General features: G+C 42.6%; 1 protein-coding gene across 3 annotated transcripts in view; it reads left to right on the top strand.

Annotated features, from left to right (window-relative positions):
• Window positions 1-22558, top strand: part of LAMA3 (laminin subunit alpha 3) — a 191451-nt gene that overhangs the window by 2971 nt on the left and 165922 nt on the right. For all 3 annotated transcript variants that reach the window (XM_054018249.1, XM_054018250.1, XM_054018248.1), the window contains exon 2: window positions 7729-7881. In XM_054018249.1, coding sequence (XP_053874224.1) covers window positions 7729-7881 — 153 coding nt within the window. The remainder of the gene's footprint in view (window positions 1-7728; window positions 7882-22558) is intronic.

Raw genomic sequence — 22558 nt, 5'->3', positions numbered from 1 at the left:
AGTTGTTGTGATTCAAGAGGAGTTAGAAATTCTTTCAAAAGGCCAGGGAAATCCAGCCAGAAAATGTGATAAGAGCACAGTGTACATATTATCAAACTGCTCCACCTCTCAAGTTCAAATACACTTTAAATAAGGGAAGAGAATCTATCTTTGCGGTAAGACTTGCAAAAATGGACAAAAGTGCATTAAATTCCTATGAAATCTTAGCTCATAAGATTTAAATAAACACAAGCACACGTACATATAGTACTATGTCTTAAAAAACTCACAGGGAGAGAATCACACTCCTTTATGTAAGGTTGGGGCTGATATTGACAATAGCCACAATAACAAGGAAATTCTAAGTTAAAAAGGTGATACTGTGCATTTAACTCCCTCCGTTGTGCCTTACTATTGAGGTATGTACTGGTCTGGATTGTGGCTGGCCCTACACAAGTTTGTACATGCAAGGGGAGATGGTCCCAGCAGCTTCTCCTAGTCTTATGCCTGGTTCATGGGGTAACCACAAAGTGGATGGGGAGTGGAGTCACTGCTCTATGCTAGTGCCATCACTAGCCTCCCCAAAGAGGATGAGGAGGAGCAGAATGGCCCTCTCTGGAGCTAATCTGGCACCCTTAGTGTACACTTTCAATGCATGGCATAGTGTGTAGTGGAGTTTGCGCTCCCAGGGAGCTCCAGAAAGAATTCAGTGTGAGTCATCCACCATTCCTCTTAGGGTTTCCACTGCAGTGAGGCCCCTCCACACAACTCAACTACCTGATATGGGCTGAGCCTATAAGGCACTGTCCAACCCACAGTCTAGCATACAGTCTATTTCCCTTAATCAGCATATTGGTAAGTTGGCCATTCGCTAAATTAGGATGATTTTCAGTGAACAGATTCAGTGCAAAGCTGTGCATTTCAGTTATTCAAAATGATGGATAAATGGCATGTCTGGGATTGGCTGATAGTAGTAATGCGCAGATGTGAATTAGTATTTAATAGCATACCTGGCCTGCTGTGGGGCACGTAACTGTCAGATATTATTATGGTGTAACCAAGACCTGCAATGTGGTTCTTTTCTGTTGTGTAGATAGGACCTTTATCTTCATTGGGTGTAAATTGTGTACGTTGGCATACTTCCATAGATTGCTTGTTGCAGTTTCAGTTTTCAGACTGAGATCATCATTCTGCACACTTGGGAGAACTGCAGGAGACGAGGATAATTAAATCACTAGCAAATGCACACCTGCCCTGGTGATGAATTCAGGCCAAAATCAAACAATGTCTTGAGGCTCGGTATCTTGAAATTCAGACACGTGCAGTCTACCAGACAGGCTTCAGTGTGGAATGCCTGTAGATATTGCCAGTGGGAAGCAAGAGAGAATGGTTTGTCCAACAATTTATTTTCTTTCATTTCTCGCTCGCTGTTTTGTTGGCAGATTTGTGGAATGTACTTTACATAACTGAAACTCTAGCTGTTGCAGGATCATTCTTTGAATTATGTATCGGGAAAATTATTAAATCTTGAGTTCAAATCTTCAAGTGCTGCAGTTTCTTTAAAATAATCCATCTCCCAACACATGCATTTTATATTCCTAATTCAGTTTTCTGTTCACTCTCCTCTTTACTTTAAGGCGATCACCGGAGTGTAGTTTAAAACTCTGAAACTACACTACCAAGAACTGTGTTAAAACAAGGCTGATGCTGCATAATTCTAGCATGACCAGTGTGGACATGGATTTATTTTAAAGACCCATGCTTCAATATTGTTATAAAACCATGCTCTGGTCACTATTACACATTGTTCTTTCAGGCTGTGATAGAAAATGGTATCACTGACCCTCAGTGCAGCATATGACAAGTTGTGTCTACCCTGGCAAACCTCAGTAATGCACAGCCTGAGTTTACAGTAGCACCCTGGTTTACCTTGGTCCTTTGTATATAAGTAAAACCAAACCAGGTTCTAGCATGATTGGAGGAGCATCATGTTATCACATAATCCCTGGATAGTTCATCAGCCTGTGTACATGGGGATTTGGCCAAGCCTTTTTTCTAAATGATCCTTGACATTCTCAAGAGTTAATCCCTGACCCAGGCCAACAAGCACAGTATTGACTGACACAAACTCAGACTCCATTTCTTGTGAAGTCTATAGCACGGTAGGCTATACTTGTTCAGTACTTGTCAGAAAGCAGGACAGCTGCAGCTGCACCGATGTTAACAATGGTTTAAATGCCAGTGTAGACAGGACCAAACCATTTTCAACACTACATTAAATCTTGGATGAAGTCTTCTTGAAATAGTGACAAACTTAACCTTGTATCACAAGTGCTAACCAGTTGTTGCACTGTGTTGCTGCACCCTTTGCTGACAGCAGAAACAGAATGTTCTGGTATAGATAAGGCTAAAGGGCTGCCTTTATTATAATCTCTACATATACAGTGACCCCATACATGTTCACAACCCTTAGATACCTCAACAGGTGCCTTAGGTTGTGTCTACAGTAGACCTCCTCAGGAAATCTCCTGCTATTGCACCAGCACCAGGGCAGTTTCACCTGTGGTAGCAAAGGTGAGGGCAGAAGAGTAGACATGATGACACTGGTGTTTTTACCACTGTGTCAATTATACCTGAATAGAGTAGGTCTAGATGATATGGTAGTAAAAACACTGGTGAACATGCACTAGTGTCCTGTCTCCACTTTTGCTCTCACTTTGCTATCATCAGTGCAGCTGCACTAGTTTTAGTGCAATGGTGGGAGATTTCCCCAAGAAATTTAGCATAGTCAAGGCCTTAGAAAATCATTAGAATGATAGATACATAAATATTGGTAGTAGTCATTCTCTCTTATTTAGATTGAGGTAAATTGCGTTGTGTATTTAAGGGTCACGTTGTGTATGTAAGTGTATGGGATACAAGCCCAGGGCCGGCTCCAGGGTTTTGGCCGCCCCAAGCAGCCCAAAAAAAAAAAAGCCGCGATCACGATCTGCGGCGGCAATTCGGCAGGAGGTCCTTCGCTCCGAGCAGGAGTGAGGGACTGTCCGCCGAATTGCCGCCGAATAGCTGGACGTGCCGCCCCCCTCCGGAGTGGCCACCCCAAGCACCTGCTTGCCAGGCTGGTGCCTGGAGCTGGCCCTGTACAAGCCTCCCTTAAAAAAAAATCTTTTCTTTTTCATGACAAAGGTTCAGATTCTGCAAAAACTTGTGCTCAGCAAAGGGTCTCTGCTAGTTTCTCTCTTTAAAGTATTTGGGTCTGAAGTCATACAAAGTTGATCTGGACAGATGTGACTATATGTTTTTGTTTTATTTTAATGTTTTCTCTGTAGATATCCTATAATCCATATGAAGTTGCCAGAATACGTATTTATTTTGTCTGAATCAGAATAATTTTAATTGAAAGGACACCCAAGGGGGAAAAGCTGGTGTGTGTGTGTGTGTGTGTGTAGCAAAAGAGGGTTATTTACACTTCCTTGTTTGTCCTTTTTTTGCTTTGTGAAGTTTTTTTGTACTTAGTTTTTCAGCCAAATTATATATATCAATGAAAAAAACGTTAAAAATCCATATAATGGTCCTGAGTAAAAAGATCCCCATGTAAAATATAGATGAAGTGTTCTGAAAGTGAAGTATAACGGAATTAAGAGGCGAAATGATAAAGTGACACATGAATGAGGGGGAAAAATGAAGAGCAGGCAGGAAGGGTAGATAAAAAATAACATTATTGGAATAGAATGTTATGGGGAGAGAGACCCTTGGAAATTGACTTTACTAATTTTAACTATTTAACAGTATTCGGATAGTAGAATATAGTTTTATTAAGGAAAAAATATAGTTTCGTTAACCCCACTAGCAGTTAAATTAGAAGCCAATTAGATTTTCTAAAGAATTTTCCTGATTATTCCTTTACAGTACAATAGGCTTTATATATTATCAGAGAGAGACAGGGGATCTCCAGAACTTGGTTTTAATTATATATTTAAAGGGCTGGATAGCAGCCTCCGTAAATAGATGCTTTAATTGTCTTAAAAGGCATTTCTCCAGATTTGCATGTTCTTTGGTTTTTCTGGGGGTGCATTTTGTCAAAAGTCCATGATTCAGCACCAAAACATATTACACAGCCTGACACGGACAGAACTTGAAGGAAATTTTGAGTACAAGTTAATGTCCACTTTAGGCCTTGTTTATGCCAGTTTTTGCAACTTTTCCCACTTTTGTTAACACCAGTTCACCTTTTTCAGGGCTTGTCTACACTTGTCTATAGTCATCTTCAGTGAAGATGCTATCTATGCTGACAGGAGAGCTTCAGCATAGGTATTCCACCGCCCTGAGAGGCAGTAGCTGTATTGATGGAAGAAGCTGTCCTGTCGCCATAGCACTGTCTATACTGGGAGTTGAGTTGGTAGAACAGCGCTCAGAGGTGTGGATTTCCCACGTAGTTATACCAACATAAGTTGTTAGTGCAGACCAAGCCTAATTGTTAGCAACATTAAGAACTCTGCTGTAGACCAGCTGCTGACAGTGTTTTGCATAGTATGCCATCTAATCTTGTGCAAAGGAAAACTAATTAAAACAGCTCTTAAAATGCCGGTACTAGCCTCTGACCAGTCTAGACTAGGGCTGCCAAATGTTAACAGTGGTGGAACTGAACCTGTGTTAGTAACAGTGTACTCAAAGCCACAGTATGGCAGAGGAATCTGTTTCTGAGGTTCAATGATCTTAGGAAGGGTTAGTACTTCAACAAACTCTGGTTCCAGATGCTTAGGCAGTGATTTCCATGCCAGTTCAGTGGTCTGACTTTCTTGAAAACTTGGCAGCAAAAATGTACTGCTTAATATTACTTTTTAATTTAATTTAAATGACTTTAATAGATTATAATGAGTTTAAGCCTTAACACAGATTGTCATAATTTCAAATTTAATTCTAAATAGATTCATTTTTAAAAATAAACCCATATTTACATTTAAAAAAAAATCTGATTTATATTTAAATATCTGATTTTTTTTTAATGAAAAAAGACATAGATTTTTTTTATCTGCCCTGCTCTTTCTCTGGATTTAGTATGTGGGTGTTGGTGACCTAAGATACACAGGAGGTTATACTAGGTGATCTGGTGGTCCCTAGTGGCCTTAAATTCTATGATTCTCTGTGCCTCTATTCTCTATCTGTAAAATGGGTATGTTAGTACAGTAAAAGATGTTTTATCCGGCACTTCACCAACTGGAAAGCTCTATAAACTGGCATTTCTGATCTTCATTGAAAGTCCGGTCTATCGTCTGGCTGGCACGGGGCTGGCAGGTCATTAGGGTGTGGGAGAGGATTCGGAGTACAGCCTCTGAGAGGGTGTGTGGGTATGGGTGGCGACCTGTCCCGGCTGCTCCTAGGCAGAGGCACAACAGGCGGCTCTGCATGCTGTCTCTGCCCGAAGGCGCCGCCACCGCAGCTCCCATTGACCCTGGTTCACGGCCAGTGGGAGCTGCAGAGCCAACACTTGCGGTGGGGACAGAGCGCAGAGCCGCCTGTCGTGCCTCTGCCTAGGAGCAGCTGCTTGCGGGGAGCCGCCTGAGGAGAGTGTCCCTTGGATCCAACACCCCAAGCCCCCTCCTACACCCCACTCCCCATGCCCTTGAGCCCCCTCCTGCACCCAAACTCCCTCCCTCCTAGTTAACTGGCATTTTAAACTTACCGGTACCCCCATTCTCCCAACATGCTGGATAAAACAGCTTTTACTGTACTTCTCTTGCTCACAAGGGTGTTGTGAGGATTAAAAAATTTAAAAAATGATGAGGTGCTTAGATACAATGTCACTGAGGGCCATATAAGTACCATAGAGCATAGATAAAGAGAACTAACATGTATATAGAGGACTACTTACTTACACGTTGTTGGAGGTGTTCATTTTGAGAGGAGTGGAAGGGCTAGTAGCCATGTAATAATGCAGGCTGTGAAACTGAATCCCAGTAGAGAACTGACTATTTTGAAACACAGATTACTCTGCTCCTGGAGCATGCTGGGAAATGGGGAGGAGTCTTGGGTTTTTTTATAAACAGGGCCCCTTTCTCAATTCTTAGCAGAATGAATGGCGGAAATATGGAAGTTAAAATTCCCATCAGAGATGGGTTTTTTTGGGAGGGAAGGAGATTATGAGAGAAAAGGTGTTATCTCAGCTATTCCTTGGCGTGTTTTGTATGTTAGTGTTATATTTTGCTTCCGAAGTTTTATTTCACCTTTTAGCAGTTTAGGCATGTTGTTTATTGGTTTTTAATAAAGATTATTTTAAGTGAAAGAAACCAAACCTAAATCTCTGGTCTACTCTTGTCATCTACTACTAAACTGAAAATGGAGAACCCCAAAATACTGTAGACTGTGGTATCACTGGCATAACTTGTACACTTCAGAATCTGCTGCTATTTAGTCATTCGGGGGATGTCTGTAGCATTACCCTGTTATCCGCTAACTCAGAAGTCCACATGCAGAATTCAGTATGCAAATAGTTTGAAACCCCTTAAAAATTTTGGCTCCAGTGAATGGATTACAATATTACAAACATGACAGACTTCAGCAAAAGTATAGGATTTGAGTATGTGCTTAACCCCTCATTTAATTTTAAGGCCCAGATCCTCCAAGGTCATTAGGTGCCTAATTCCCAGGGCCAGCTCCAGGCACCAGCCCACCAAGCTTGTGCTTGGGGCGGCACCTGGAGAGGGGCGGCACGGTGCTCCGGCTCCAGCCGCCGGGGAGAACGGAGCTGCAGTGGGCTCGCTGCCCCGCTCTTCCCGGGGGAGGGCGGAGAGTCTGCCGCGGCTCCGCTCTTCCCGGCGGCCAGAGCGCCAGGGGGAGGGCGGAGAGCCCGCCGCGGCTCTGCTCTCCCCGGCGGCCAGAGCGCTGTGGGAGGGCGGCGAGCCCACTGTGGCTCCGCTTTCCCCGGCGGCTGGAGCACCATGCCTCCCCCCTCCAGGTGCCGCCCCAAGCACAAGCTTGGTGGGCTGGTGCCTGGAGCCGGCCCTGTCTCTGCCCTCCCCCCGGCGCTCTGGCCTCCGGGGAGAGCGGAGCCACGGCCAGGCTCTCTGCCCTCCTCCCAGGGCTCCGGCCACCAGCAGAGCCGCGGCGGGCTCGCCGCCCTCCCCCCGGCGCTCCGGCCGGTCAGGGAGAGCGGCCTGTGGCCGGGCTCGGCGCCCTCCCCTGTTGCACTGGGGGGTGTGTGGCCGCGGGAGGCTTTTTTGCCTGGGGCGGCAAAAAAGCCAGAGCCGGCCCTGCTAACTCCCATTGATTTCAATAGGAGTTAGGCACATAAATACCCTTGAGATCTGGGCCTAAGTGCTTTCTTGAATAAAAATGGACTTCGCACATGCTTAAATGCATTACTGAATTTGTGTGCATATTTTGAGGTCATCGCAAAAGTGGGCCTGGATAATTTCACTAAAATTTCAGTAAAATTATTAATATCAACATGCTCTACTGTAGTTTCTTTGGAAAGAGGTTTGTTTTAATGATCGTTTAATATATAAGAAAATGAATGCTTATGATGTTTTAATTATGTATTCCATTTTAGTTATTAGGAAAATATTTTTACAATAAACCAGAAATACACCATACAAAAGCAAAACAAAATCTTATCACACACCCAATCAAAGCCCTACCTAAGTATCATAGTTAGCAGTAGAATCCATCACTCATAATTTAATGGAAAGATGTGTCTAATTCTCAGTCAGATCAAACTGAGCATAAATCTTTTGTTCTGTTGTCTTTCAGGGACAGTTTTGTGACTATTGCAATGCAGCTGATCCCAATAAAGCTCACCCAATAACCAATGCTATTGATGGAACTGAACGCTGGTGGCAAAGTCCTCCTCTCTCTTTAGGCTTACAGTATAATGAGGTGAATGTCACTTTAGATCTTGGACAGGTGAGTACGTGATCATTTTATGTGGAGTGTTAATGGGTTTGGCCATATTCTGTAGCAATACAAAAGTCTTATAGTAGCAAGATGAAAATGCTTGAATTAAGAATCTTGGTCTGCCATGTGATTCTTTTGTGGTTTATGTTCTGTGATTGTTACAGATTTAACTTTACTTAAGTGATTATCTTTTTCAGGTATGTTGACTGTGGGTTCTTGCCACAGACAATATATTGGTTGCTATGAATTGGCGTCACTGGAATCTAAACACAATTCATTAATATAAAGCTGCATAGGATCACTCAGGCTCTGCCTTTTATTCCATAACCTCTTCCCCCATGGCTCAAGGGGAAATTCATGCTGCACACTCTCTTGATGACAATAGTTGGAAGAGGATTACTTTAGCGATAGGTGGATTCCATTAGCCATCCACAGGAAGCCTTCTGCTCTCTTGCAGACACGGTCTTAGAAGAAAATTATTGATTTAGGGCAGTCCAGAAAGAAAGACACAACAGAGGCAGGTAGATGGGTGTTAATACAAATATTCGGGCTTCCCCTGCAGGGGAGAAGCAAGTAGCTAACACTAAAGACTCTGCATATGTAAATTCAGCTTTTTAGCTATAGGGCCAGATTCTCAGCTGCCATAAATAGGCACAGTTTCATTAAAGTAAGCTGTGCTCTGCCAATTTACACCAGCTGAGAATATGGCCCATAGTCTTCATTCCCATTATGTTCTTGCTCAGTCTCAGTCCAGATCTGTCCAATGAGGGGTTTCTTAGAAATGTTTCTTTGAACCAGTTTAGTTGTGGGGTTCTAGCACTTAGGCCAGGGGTCGGCAACCTTTCAGAAGCGGTGTGCCGAGTCTTCATTTATTCACTCTAATTTAAGGTTTCGCGTGCTAGTAATACATTTTAACGTTTTTAGAAGGTCTCTTTCTATAAGTCTGTAATATATAACTAAACTATTGTTGTATGTAAAGTAAATAAGGGTTTTAAAATGTTTAAGAAGCTTCATTTAAAATTAAATTAAAATGCAGAGCCCCCCCAGATCAGTGGCCAGGACCCAGGCAGCGTGAGTGCCACTGAAAACACTGCTCTACAGCCAAAATGCTTCTGAAATAAATGTAGTCAAACTTTACTAATTCTGGGTCACTGAGAACTAAAATGATGCTTAAAATTGTTGATTGGCTCTAGTTTTCAAGATATGCTATTGGGTCAGTATATACGACCCTTGGCTTGGGAATGGCGGAGGATAAGTGAGTTATAAAGGGAAGGGATTTCACTTTAAACCAGAAATGACTAAAATACATCTTTGACTGGATCTATGAATAAATCTATGACTGGCTTTGGACAGTACTTGCTTTTTAGGCAAAACAATGAATGATGCAATCTGAAGCTGGTATTGCGTCATACATGATATGAATTGCATCATGTTATTCCTAGAAGTCATGGATGATGCAATCATAACGAAGCTTACATCACTCTGCTGAACAAATTGCCCTATATTAGCTCTAGAAATCATACAGTGTCGTGCTCTCTTATTTGTCAGTGTTTGATATTGCAAAGGGACACATTTCTGTTTAGCCAAAGTGAGCAGAGATGCCTCGTACTTGCGTGAACAGTGCAGATAACTTCTGCTATGTTTGTGGTGAAGTGACTTTTGCATCACAAAAGCGCAGTATAACCACTATGGTTAAGAAAGCCTATCACCTTTATTTTGGCTGCAAAATTGGAGATCAGGACAAGAGGTGGGCCCCACACATATGCTGCAACACTTGTGCAACAAATCTTCGCCAGTGGTTGAACAGGAAAAGGAAATCTATGCCTTTTGCAGTGCCAATGATTTGGAGAGAGCCAACAGATCATACTAGCAATTGTTACTTCTGCATGGTGCCTCCAGTTGGGAAAGGTGTGTCAAAGAAGAAAAAGTGGACTGTGCATTATCCAAACATTCCATCAGCTATACGCCCAGTACCCCACGGAGAAGGACTGCCGGGTCCTGATGCACCAGAATCATTCTCACTTGAGTCAGATGAGGAAGAGGAAGAGGATGAAACTTCTGGTCCTGAACCATCAATGTCACAGGACCCACATTTTCTCCCATCCTCCTCCTCTGAACCACACCTCATAACACAAGGTGAACTGAATGACCTTCTCAGGGATTTGGAACTACCCAAGAGTAAGGCAGAGCTGTTGGGCTCCAGCCTACAGCAGTGGAATCTCCTGGCAGGTGATGTTAGGGTTTCCATGTTCCGTGACCGTCAAAAGGATCTTGTCCCATTCTTCTTCATGGAAGGTGATTTTGTAGCCTGCAACAACATCGATGGTGTGATGGCAGCCCTCAACATCGTTCACGATCCAGGTGAGTGGAGACTGTTCATTGATTCATCGAAGACGAGTCTTAAAGCTGTTTTACTGCATAAATGGCAATGTTTTGCCATCAATTCCAGTTGGTCATGCAGTCCATATGAAGGAAACCTATAACATGAAACTTTTGAAGTGCATAAACTATGACCAACATCAGTGGCAGCTCTGTGGCGATTTGAAGGTTGTTGCTCGGTCTGCAGACTGGATACACAAAGTACTGCTGTTTTCTCTGCGAATGGGATAGTCGTGCAAGAGATTCCCACTACATCAAGACAGACTGGCCACTCCGACAGTCATTGGAGCCTGGGAGGAAAAGTGTTCAGCATCCACCACTTGTTGAATCAAGGAAGGTTTTGTTACCACCCTTACACATCAAGCTGGGTCTGATGAAGAACTTTGTCAAGGCCATTGACAAAACACAAGCAGCTTTCAAGTACCTCCGTGGAAAATTTCCAAGGTTAAGTGAAGCTAAGATAAAGGAAGGTGTCTTTGTTGGTGTTCAGTTTCGTGAACTTCGAGATGATGCATTTGACCATGCACTGCGTGGCAAGGAAAAGACGGCATGGAAAGCCTTCCAGTTAGTGGCAATAAATTTTCTCGGAAACAACAAGGCAGACAACTACAGGTTGTTGGTGGAAAACCTCCTTAAGGCATACAAAAGCCTTGGTTGCAACATGTCACTAAAGATACAGTTTTTGCACTCTCATCTAGATTTTTTTCCACCGAACTGTGGAGCAGTAAGCGACGAGCACGGTGAGCGATTTCACCAGGACACTGCAACAATGGAGAAACGCTATCAGGGCAAATGGAGCCCATCAATGCTTGCAGACTATTGCTGGACAGTGTCAAGAGAAGCTCCATTTAATGAATACAAGAGACGAGCCAAGAAGCACCGAGTAGACACTGAATAGGACTAAACTATGTACATAATAGTTTTTTGCCTTTTGTTTCATAATCAATTTTATTTATATAACCCTTTTGCTGATTTTTAAAGTGTTACATAAACAGGACAGGTGAAAGATTATCATGTAAAGCAACCATAAACACATGAAAAGACCTAGGTTTACAATTTATGATTCAAACTCTACTATCTACACAATATACATGGACATAAAATGTAAAAACTTAAATATCTTAGAAACAGTAGCCAATCAGTTGTTTTAATTGTCATATTTGAATTCAGTACATCAAAATACATAATAAATAGCACATTTTATCTCTGAAGCAGACGACTTCTCAAAAATTGTAGACCAGTGAAATCAGCTTGCGTGCCGCCTTCGGCATTCGTGCCATAGGTTGCCTGCCCCTGATTTAGTCAATAAGTGTTTTGGTGTAGAAACCTGTGAATCTTTACTGATGATTAAGACTGCGAGTCTGTCACAGAGGTCATGGAAATCATGGATTCTGTGACTTTCCGGGACCTCTGGGACTTCTGCAGCGGCCAGTGTGTCTGGCCCAGGGGTTGCCTGTGCAGCTCATGCAGCCCCTGGGCCCGCCGCACTGGCCGCTGCTGGGGCAGTTTCAGGCCACCACACCCTCTTTCCCCAGGAGCAGCAGGGGTCTCAGGCTGCCGTGCCCCCTGTCCCCAGCACCATGGACTCATAGACTTTAAGGTCAGAAGGGACCATTATGATCTTCTAGTCTGACCTCCTGCACAATGCAGGCCACAGAATCTCACTCACCCACTCCTGTAACAAACCCCTGACCTATGTCTGAGCTATTGAAGTCCTCAAGTTGTGGTTTAAAGACTTCAAGGTGCAGAGAATCCTCCAGCAAGTGACCCATGCCCCACGCTGCAGAGGAAGGCGAAAACCTCCCAGGGCCTCTGCCAATCTGCCCTGCAGGAAAATTCCTTCCCGACCCCAAATATGGTGATCAGCTAAACCCTGAGCATGTGGGCAAGACTCACCAGCCAGACACCCAGGAAAGAATTCTCTGTAGTAACTCAGATCCCACTCTATCTAGTGTCCCATCACAGGCCATTGGGCATATTTACTGCTAATAGTCAAAGATCAATTAATTGCCAAATTAGACTATCCCATCATACCATCTCTTCCATAAACTTATTAAGCTTAGTCTTGAAGCCAGATATGTCTTTTGCCTCCACTGCTCCCCTTGGAAGGCTGTTCCAGAACTTCACTCCTCTGATGGTTAGAAACCTTCTTCTAATTTCAAGTCTAAACTTTCTGATGGCCAGTTTATATCCATTTGTTCTTGTGTCCACATTGGTACTGAGCTTAAATAATTCCTCTCCCTCCCTGGTATTTATCCCTCTGATATATTTCTAGAGAGCAATCATATCTCCCGTCAGCCTTCTTTTGGTTAGTCTAAACAAGCCAAGCTCTTTGAGTCTCCTTTCATAAGGCAGGTTTTCCATTCCTCGGATCATCCTAGTAGCCCTTCTCTGTACCTGTTCCAGTTTGAATTCATCCTTCTTAAACATGGGAGACCAGAACTGCACACAATATTTCAGACGAGGTCTCACCAGTGCCTTGTATAACAGTACTAACACCTCCTTATCTCTACTGGAAATACCTCGCCTGATGCATCCCAAGACTGCATTAGCTTTTTTCACAGCCATATCACATTGGCGGCTCATAGCCATACTCCGAGGTCCTTCTCCTCCTATGTTACTTCCAAGTGATGCGTCCCCAGTTTATAACAAAAATTCTTGTTATTAATCCCTAAATGCATGACCTTGCACTTTTCACTTTTAAATTTCATCCTATTACTCCAGTTTACAAGGTCATCCAGATCTTCCTGTAGGATATCCCGGTCCCTCTCTGTATTGGCAATACCTCCCAGCTTCATGTCATCCGCAAACTTTATTAGCACATTCCCACTTTTTGTGTCAAGGTCAGTAATAAAAAGATTAAATAAGATTGGTCCCCAAACCAATCCCTGAAGAACTCCACTAGTAACCTCCTTCCAGCCTGCCAGTTCACCTTTCAGTATGACCCAGTGTAGTCTCCCCTTTAATCAGTTCCTTATCCACCTTTCAATTTTCATATTGATCCCCATCTTTTCCAATTTAGCTAATAATTCCCCATGTGGAACCGTATCAAATGCAGAGAGTATGAAAAGGTGGGAGTTGTCTTACCAACTCTAAGAGGCCAATTAAGTGAGAGAAAAAAAACTTTTGAAGTGATAATCAAGATAGCCCAGTACAGACAGTTTGATAAGAAGTGTGAGAATACTTACATGGGGAGATCGATTCAATGTTTGTAATGGCTCAGCCATTCCCAGTTTCTATTCAAGCCTAAGTTGATTGTATCTAGTTTGCATATCAATTCAAGTTTAGCAGTTTCTTGTTGGAGTCTGTTTTTGAAGCTTTTCTGTTGCAAAATTTGTTAGTCTCTAAGGTGCCACAAGTACTCCTGTTCTTTTTGCGGATACAGACTAACATGGCTGCTACTCTGAAACATATCAAATGCCTCACTGAAATCGAGGTAAATTAGATCCACTGTGTTTCCTTTGTCTAAAAAATCTGTTACCTTCTCAAAGAAGGAGATCAGGTTGGTTTGGCACGATCTACCTTTTGTAAAACCATGTTGTATTTTGTTCCAATTACCATTGACCTCAATGTCCTTAACTACTTTCTCCTTCAAAATTTTTTCCAAGACCTTGCATACTACAGATGTCAAACTAACAGGCCTATAGTTACCCAGATCCTATTTTTAAGAAAGGGAAAAAAAGTGAACTACGTTAGCAGTTCTCCAGTTATACGGTACAACCCCCTGAGTTTACAGATTCATTAAAAATTCTTGCTAATGGGCTTGCAATTTCATGTGCCAGTTCCTTTAATATTCTTGGATGAAGATTATCTGGGCCCCCCGATTTAGTCCCATTAAGCTGTTTGAGTTTGGCTTCTACCTCGGATGTGGTAATATCTACCTCCATATCCTCGTTCCCATTTGTCATCCTACCATTATCCCCAAGCTCCTCATTTGCCTCATTAAAGACTGAGGCAAAATATTTATTTAGATATTGGGCCATGCCTAGATTATCCTTAACCTCCACTCCATCCTCAGTGCTTAGCGGTCCCACTTCTTCTTTCTTTGTTTTCTTCTTATTTATATGGCTATAGAACCTTTTACTATTGGTTTTAAATTCTCTTTGCAAGGTCCAACTCTACATGGCTTTTGGCCTGTCTCACTTTATCCCTACATGTTCTGATCTCAATAAGGTAGCTTTCCTTGCTGATCCCTCCCATTTTCCACTCCTTGTAGGCTTTCTGCTTTTTCTTAATCACCTCTCTGAGATGCTTGCTCATCCAGCTTGGTCTACAACTCCTGCCTATGAGATTTTTCCCCTTTCTTGGGATGCAGGTTTCTGATAGTTTCTGCAACCGTGATTTGAAGTAAATCCAGGCACCAGCAGGGGTCCCGGGCCACATCCCGCCCCCCACCCCCTCCAGCACCAGTGGGGGTCTTGGGCTGCCACGCCCCCCCAGCAGCAGTGGGGGTCTCGGGCCACCATGCTGCCCCCCTCCCCCAGCAGCAGCGGGGATCCCGGGCCATGCGCCCCCAAGCACCTGCGGCACCCCTGGGCTACCCCCTGCCCGAGCACCCACAGTGCCCCCGGGCTGCCCCCTACCCCAGAGCACCCAAGATTTAGTCAGGGGTATATAGTACAAGTCATGGACAGGTCACGAGCTGCAAATTTTTGTTAACTACCCATAACCTGTCCATGACTTTTACAAAAAATACCCATGACTAAAATGTAGCCTTACTGATGATAAAATCTCTAACGCACAAAACAAATTTTGAACAGGCACAAATTACTACTACAGTATACACTGGATATTAAAAGTAAAATAGCCATTGTTGAGCTTAGGCAAGCTTCTGCCAAGCATTATTTTTCTGATCCAAACTGTGGTCCTGATCCTGAAAGCACACATGTGAGTAGTTCCATTGAAGTCAATGATATTAGTCTCATGCTTAAAGTTAGAAACGTAAGTTTTTTCATATTTGGCCCTTAGTTTATAGAAAATTGAATGGGATGAAAAACCAGGTGGGAACTGTTCACTTGGTGTAGAATTGGAAATCGGCCTATTATGCTCTTCTCGTTCTCAGTTATTTCATAATATGGCCATTGTCTGAGTTCTGGAAACAGGCTGATAGCTCTGGCCTGTACTTTTTATATGCACAATTCTTTTCTCTAAGCTTTCCAACTCAGAAGTAGGGAAAACATTCCTCAGTTTTATGCATATCTCCATGTATGAGATTTTGTAATAAAATCTTTAACAGGAACCCTCTTAATTTGCATCTCCACTGTTTTATATGCTTAAAAAATATATTTTCATTTGCTTCTATTCAGTATAAAAACAGATGAACATAATATAGACCAAAACTACAAATAGGAATAGAAAACTGAACTAAATATAGTTAGATAGCACAGAAGGCTTTTTTTGGGGACAGAGGAGGGGCGTGGGCATCTATATACCACATCTTTTTGTGATGTTCTGTGTTTCTATCTGAGAATGACTTGAAAGTTTGAGCTTCCAGTTTAAAAAGGGGTCACTGCTTTTAGTTGCCTGAGTTTTTGTGTACCCAGTGTGACACAGTTCCTCCTCTATCTTGGTGGGTCCTGCGCTTATTGGCGGATTTTCTTGCCTCAGAGATTCACCATGTGGGTTGGGGAACAGCCCAGAGACCTTCCCCTCTGGAAGAACCCACAGTTCAGGTCAATTGGCCCTCTACTCCAGGTTCCAGCCGAGGGCCCTGTGGACTGCAGCTGTCTATAGTGCCTCCTGTAACAACTGCATGACAGCTACAACTCCCTGGGCTACTTCCCCATGGCCTCCTCCAAACACCTTTCTTATTCTCACCACAGGACCTTCCTCCTGGTGTCTGATAACACTTGTGTTCCTCAGTCCTCCAGCAGCACACGCACACCCTCTCAGCTCCTTGCCCCTCTTGCTTCCAGCTCCTCACACTGGCACCACAAACTGAAGTGAGCTCCTTTTAAAACCCAGGTGCCCTGATTAGCCTGCCTTAATTGATTCTAGCAGCTTCTTCTTAATTGGCTCCAGGTGTCCTAATTAGCCTGCCTGCCTTAACAGGTTCTAGCAGGTTCCTGATTACTCTAGTGCAGTCCCTGCTCTGGTCACAGAAAACAACTCATCCAGTGACCAGTATATTTGCCCTCTACCAGACTCCTGTACCCCACTGGTCTGGGTCTGTCACACCAGGTTGAATGACCTTTCCCCCCGATTCTTCAAAGTTGCTGATTTCAGTTGAAGCTGCAGGTGCTCAGTACTTCTGAAAATCAGGACTAACAGCTCTCATCCTCAAAAGATATTTAGGCAGCTAAGTCCTATTGAAATCAGTGGGCACCTAAATATTTTTGAGGATCTGGGCCAACATGTCTCAGGTTGGGGACCCCACATCAGTGGCCATTTTTGGAAATTTGTGTATAAAAGTACAGTACATTGTGCTACAGAAGATTTTCTTTTTGACTACAGTAACTATTCATTGACATTGTTCATATAGGCTGTTCAGTTTTTGTTTAATAAGCTTTCAAGTGAATTGATTTTAAGGGGAGGATCATGGTCTACTAATTAAAATAAAGGCTGGGTTCTGTATGCGGCTCTGCCACTGACTTACTGGGTGATCTTGGGCAAATCACTCTCTGTGCCTTAGTTTCCTCTTCTGTAAAATGGGATTAATACTTCCATATCTCACACAAGTGTTCAAGATTAATTCTGCAATGTTTTTGAAGCCCTTTACTATACTTGTACAAAAGTGGTGCAGAAATGCAAGATGGAAATGGAGGTTTTTCAGTAGTTAAACTAAACTTCTGTGATTTTTGTCATATAGAATTTTTTTTATTTAAAACAAATTTAAATGAATTATACATGTCTGTATTATATCTTGGTTACATTTATCCACTGCACCTCTATGGAGAGAGCCAGAGGTATGGCCCTACCAAATTCATGGTTCATTTTGGTAAATTTCACAGTCCTAGCATTTTAAAAATGTTGAATTTCACAGTTACAGATATTTAAATCTTAAATGTCACGGGGTTATCACAAGTCATGAATATGTATTTAAAAATATAAATATGCAAAGCCCTTAAGTCAGCGTTTCTCAATCTGGGGATCCTGACCCAAAAAGGGGCCACAATGCTATCGTGGGGGGTTCGCAGTATTACCACCCTTACTTCTGTGCTGCCTTCACAGCTGGGTGGCCGGAGAATGGTGGCTGCTGGCTGGGAGCCCAGCTCTGAAGGCAGCAACATCACCAGCAGCGGTGCAGAAGTAAAGGCGGCATGGTATGATATTGCCACCCATACTACTGCGCTGCTGCTGCCAGTGACGCAGAAGGGTGGCAATACCATACCATACCATGCCATCTTCATTTCTGCACTGCTGCTGGTGGTCGCTCTGCCTTCAGAGCTGGGCTCCCAGCCAGCAGCCACCACTCTCCAGCCGCCCAGCTCTGAAGGCAGTGCAGAAGTAAGGATGGCAATTCTGCAACCCTCCTACTTTAGCGAGATTTCTTGGTCCATGATGCGTTTTTCAGGGCCATGAATTTGGTAGGGCCCTAGGCATAGGCCATGTCTTCACTGCAGAGTTAATTTGGTGATTGGCACACAGATTAGCCTAGTCCAGGTGTGAACGGCCACACTGAAAAGACATATCCAAGTTATAAATCATAGAAATCATAGAATCATAGAACTGGAAGGGACCTCGAGAGGTCATCTAGTCCGGTCCCCTGCACTCAAGGCAGGACTAAGTATTATCTAGACCATCCCTGACAGGTGTTTATCCAACCTGCTCTTAAAAATCCCCAATGATGGAGATTCCACTACCTCCCTAGGCAATTTATTCCAATGCTTAACCACTCTGACAGTTAGGAAGTTTTTCCTAATGTCTAACCTAAACCGCCCTTGCTGCAATTTAAGCCCATTGCTTCTTGTCCTATCCTCAGAGGTTAAGAAGAACAATTTTTCTCCCTCCTCCTTGTAACAACCTTTTATGTACTTGAAAACTGTTATGATGTCCCCCTTCAGTCTTCTCTTCTCCAGACTAAACAAACCCAATTTTTTCAATCTTTCCTCATAGGTCATGTTTTCTAGAGCTTTAATGATTTTTGTTGCTCTTCTCTGAACTTTCTCCAATTTGTCCACATCTTTCCTGAAATGTAGCGCCCAGAACTGGACACAATACTCCAGTTAAGGCCTAAGCGTAGAGTAGAGCGGAAGAATTATTTCTCATGTCTTGCTTACAATACTCCTGTTAATACATCCCAGAATGATGTTTGCTTTTTTTGCAACAGCGTTACACTGTTGACTCATATTTAGCTTGTGATCCACTATGACCCCCAGATCCCTTTTTCGCAATACTCCTTCCTAGGCAGTCATTTCCCATTTTATATGTGTGCAACTGATTGTTCCTTCCTAAGTGGAGTACTTTGCATTTGTTCTTATTGAATTTCATCCTATTTACTTCAGACCATTTCTCCATTTTGTCTAGACCATTTTGAATTTTAATCCTATCCTCCAAAGCACTTGCAACCCCTCCCATCTTGGTGTCATCCACAAACTTTAGAAGTGTACTCTCTATGCCATTATCTAAATCATTGATGACGATATTGAACAGAGCCAGCCCCAGAACCGATCCTTGCGGGACCCCACTTGTTATGCCCTTCCACCATGACTGAACCACTGATAACTACTCTCTGGGAATGATTTTCCAATCATTTATGCACCCACCTTACAGTAGCTCCATCTAGGTTGTATTTCCCTAGTTTGCTTATGAGAAGGTTACTGTGTCTTCACTGTTGCTGCACTCCCCTGTGTTTGTCAGTCACTAGGACTTCTGGGGGAAGAACTCATAGTTCTTTCTGTTGCAATAAGCTGAGCTGCTCTATGATTCTTTCCTAGTGAATAGCTGGAGAACTTGTCTGTCCTTCTGGTGACACGGAGAGGGAATGTAGGAAGGCATTGGAGGACTATCAGCACCTGAGTGGTTTAGCTTGCATCCTCACAGAGTGAGTGAGTGACCAGCCCAACTGAAAGCCTCATTAGGTCTTTAACCTATACCCAAGACAGATCTGCTGCTAGTTTGGGTTGAAAGCACCACCAAACTTGGGTATGAGGGTTTTGTGTGTGGACTAGAGCCAGGTTAGGGACAACACCCGAGTAAGAGCTCTGGAAACTTCTGCAATGAAGACATATTCATAGAAAATTTAGGACTTCTGCTTTGCCTGCTATTGACAACATTGTCTAATAATTTGTCAGTTTAAGGCTGCACAATGGTAACATGATATTCAGCAGCAGGTATACAGCTAATGTTGATGTGTGAGCTTCCTTTACCTTCAGAGGTACAGACAGGATATTTTCACTCCAACATATAAATGCAATAATTAGTTTTGTGAATGTAGGAAATATCTCTTAATTTTGTTCTTTCCTTTATTTTAATGTTGTTAGGTTTTGAATAGATTTTCTCACTTGGGAAACAGTGGCTTTTTGAGACAGTTAGATTCCAGTTGTGGGCACCCTACAGCATTCTGTATGTGATGTAATGTAGTTTGCAAACTGAACCCTATCCTTTGGTTTGCAGTCTACCAACCTCTTTGTGTTTGAAGGTCTCCAATCCCCAAAGGTCCCAAGGAGCATCCTGCCTATTTCTGATCCTAGGCTCTAATTCCCCAGATGCTCTTTGCTTCTACTAAAAGCACCGGGCCTGCTATGTAACCTTTGCTGTCTATCGAGAATCTGGTGGCAGATGCTTGACCCATGTTCTTCTTTTTTAGATGTTGGATGCACCCCTCCCTTTGTGTTTTGGGGGAAGGATGTAGGCTGTGTGCTCTCTGTCCATCAGACTCTTCAGAGACTACCTGGTATACACTGTTATTTCCCAGTCAATAAAGGCTTTCTGGGTAGAAGGCTATGTTCTCTTTGCTGCTCCAACACACTTGACAGAGATGGCCCCACGCTCCCTAGCATGGGAACTAAGGAACCCCAAGAGCCGATAGGCTGATGGCCTCGGGTCTTGTGGTAATGGGGAATGCTTGTAGACATGGGGGTATGTAGGAAAGATAGGTCGGTGGGTTCTTTTCCCACTTTATAGACTTAGTCCCACTCCTCTCTGTTTAATGAATTAAACTTCAACCCTAGGATCAATCTGAATTTGAGGTTCACTCTTAGTATTTTGCATGATGCCCACACACCTACTCCACATCAGTCTGATGTGTATAAAACATTCTAATAAAGGCCATTTGAACAGTGCTATTAATGGAGAAGACATGGTAAGGGCTGTGGCCCCATATACAGCAAGGTGCATAAGATCAGGCCTAATTTTAAGCATGTGAGTAGACCCATTAGTTTCAATGGAATTACTCACCTGCTTGTTTAAAAGTGTTGTAGAACTTGGGGGGCTGTAATACTGAAAGGAAGAGGGAAATATGACTAACCATCTAGGAAACAATTGTTCTGCCCTTTATTTTAACACAGTGCAAATCTCGCTGCAGATGAAGTGCACACATTGTACCGCACTCCCATCATATTGACCAAGAATAAGTATATTAATGTATGGAACAACAGCGGCTCAGTTATGAATTGGTCATCAAATACCCACAATTAGAGGAAGCAGAGTTATACAGAATATCAAATGCTTTTCAAGTGCTGTGTTCCTGCTATTATACATTTTAAGACTCTCCGTGGAGTCTCTCACTTCCTATGTTAATATCATTGTTCAGAGGACATTTTTCTTATACATCTGTTCTATGAGAATGTTTGAAAGCTGGTTAAAACAGAAAACTACCCACTGGTGGTTCTATTTCACAAGAGACTGAGATGGTTTTGAAAGTCTAAATCCCTCCAGGATCTCAAAATCTGCCTACTGCAGAAAGTAACATTTTGTTATTATGAGGGCTGCCCTTGTGTTTTCAGACTCCTCAATGCAAAAATCCTGCCATACTTTCCTTTCTGGCTGGGTGTATTATAGTTATTTTTTCCAATCAATCACAATTCTCCTGAAAAATAAGACAAGCGTAATGCTGCTACCTGAGGCAATCTCTCCCTCCTGATAACATGCCTACTTACACTGTGGCTGTTCCTAACTTGTTTTAAGTTTGCTGATATGCACTGTTGCAACCTCAACTGTTGCTTTTACTCACTGAAGCAGGCCAGTTTCTTTCAAAATTGGTTTCTGCATCTTTTGTCCCTTTGAATCCAGAATGTCTGGCTGAAGTTCATTGATCTGCCCTTGATTCCCTGGGTTGCTTAATTTTAGCAGATGTGTCTTCAGATTTGGCTTCCAGTGAGATTAAACTCTTCGAGAGCCCATCAGTCACTGCTCTAATATTGTCCCAAGTATCAGTCACTGTTCTAATATTGTCCCAAGTATCTCAAAAAGAGGAGGTGAAAGTACAGTAAAGCAGCATAATGGTGGCTGCTGAGAAAAGGATGTCTGACAACTAAAATGATTTTAAAAAAGTGATTTAAAAAAAAGATTTATCATTGCTCTTAGTTATGGTTGGTCTCTTTACTGTGCTTTATTGACAGTAATGTAAATGCTCGAATGTCCAGACCCAGTAAGATTTTGTGTACTAAATACAAAATGAGCTATATAATTTCTTCCATTTAATGATCTTTTAAATAAACTTCTATGGTAAATGGAAGTTATGGAGTGGATTGCTATGTCCAAAATACGATTTTTCTCTCTTTAAGTAAAATATGATATATTCTTTAAACTATAGGTTCTTAACCTGAGGTTAACAGACAGATGTCAGTGCCTTCCTTTATGGGCTAGATGGGAGAGGAGTCCTGAAATTCTTTTCTATTGTAACATAGAGCCATGGTATGGAAAATGTTGAGAAACACTGTTAAAAGCTGATTTATAGTTCATCTGTCAGTGATAATGCTAAGACCAATTCAAAAAATGTTGCTGAGATTCCTTTGTACATAGATGCATATGGGTCAAATTTTGCTTTCCCTTACTCTGTATATTTGCAGTAACTCGATAGTCTTCAATGGAGTTCTTGTGGATTTCAGCTGGCCTCATTGTCTCAGGAATGAACTCTGTGTGCGTGTGTGCCTATGTACACAGACACAGTCATCCCCAAAGTAAAAGGTCAGAAAAGCATAGAATATATGAGGAGAAATGGTTTGTGGTGGACCTGAATCTCCAAGAAAAAGATTGAGCACAATGCAGTTTACTGGGTTTTTTTTTTAATTGCTATATTCAGAATATTACTGGAGCATTTGGCATCTCAAGAAATAAATTCTCATAAAAGTGAGGAATTTGCATCTTGCATGTTGGACTTGGATTTTTTTATTCTTGAGTACGTTCCAGAAAATCACTGCATGGC

Source organism: Malaclemys terrapin, chromosome 2 (genome assembly GCF_027887155.1).
Source record: "Malaclemys terrapin pileata isolate rMalTer1 chromosome 2, rMalTer1.hap1, whole genome shotgun sequence".
Classification (NCBI taxonomy): Eukaryota; Metazoa; Chordata; order Testudines; family Emydidae; genus Malaclemys; species Malaclemys terrapin.
Note: the sequence above shows the minus strand (reverse complement) of the source record. Positions and strands in the feature narration are given on the sequence as shown.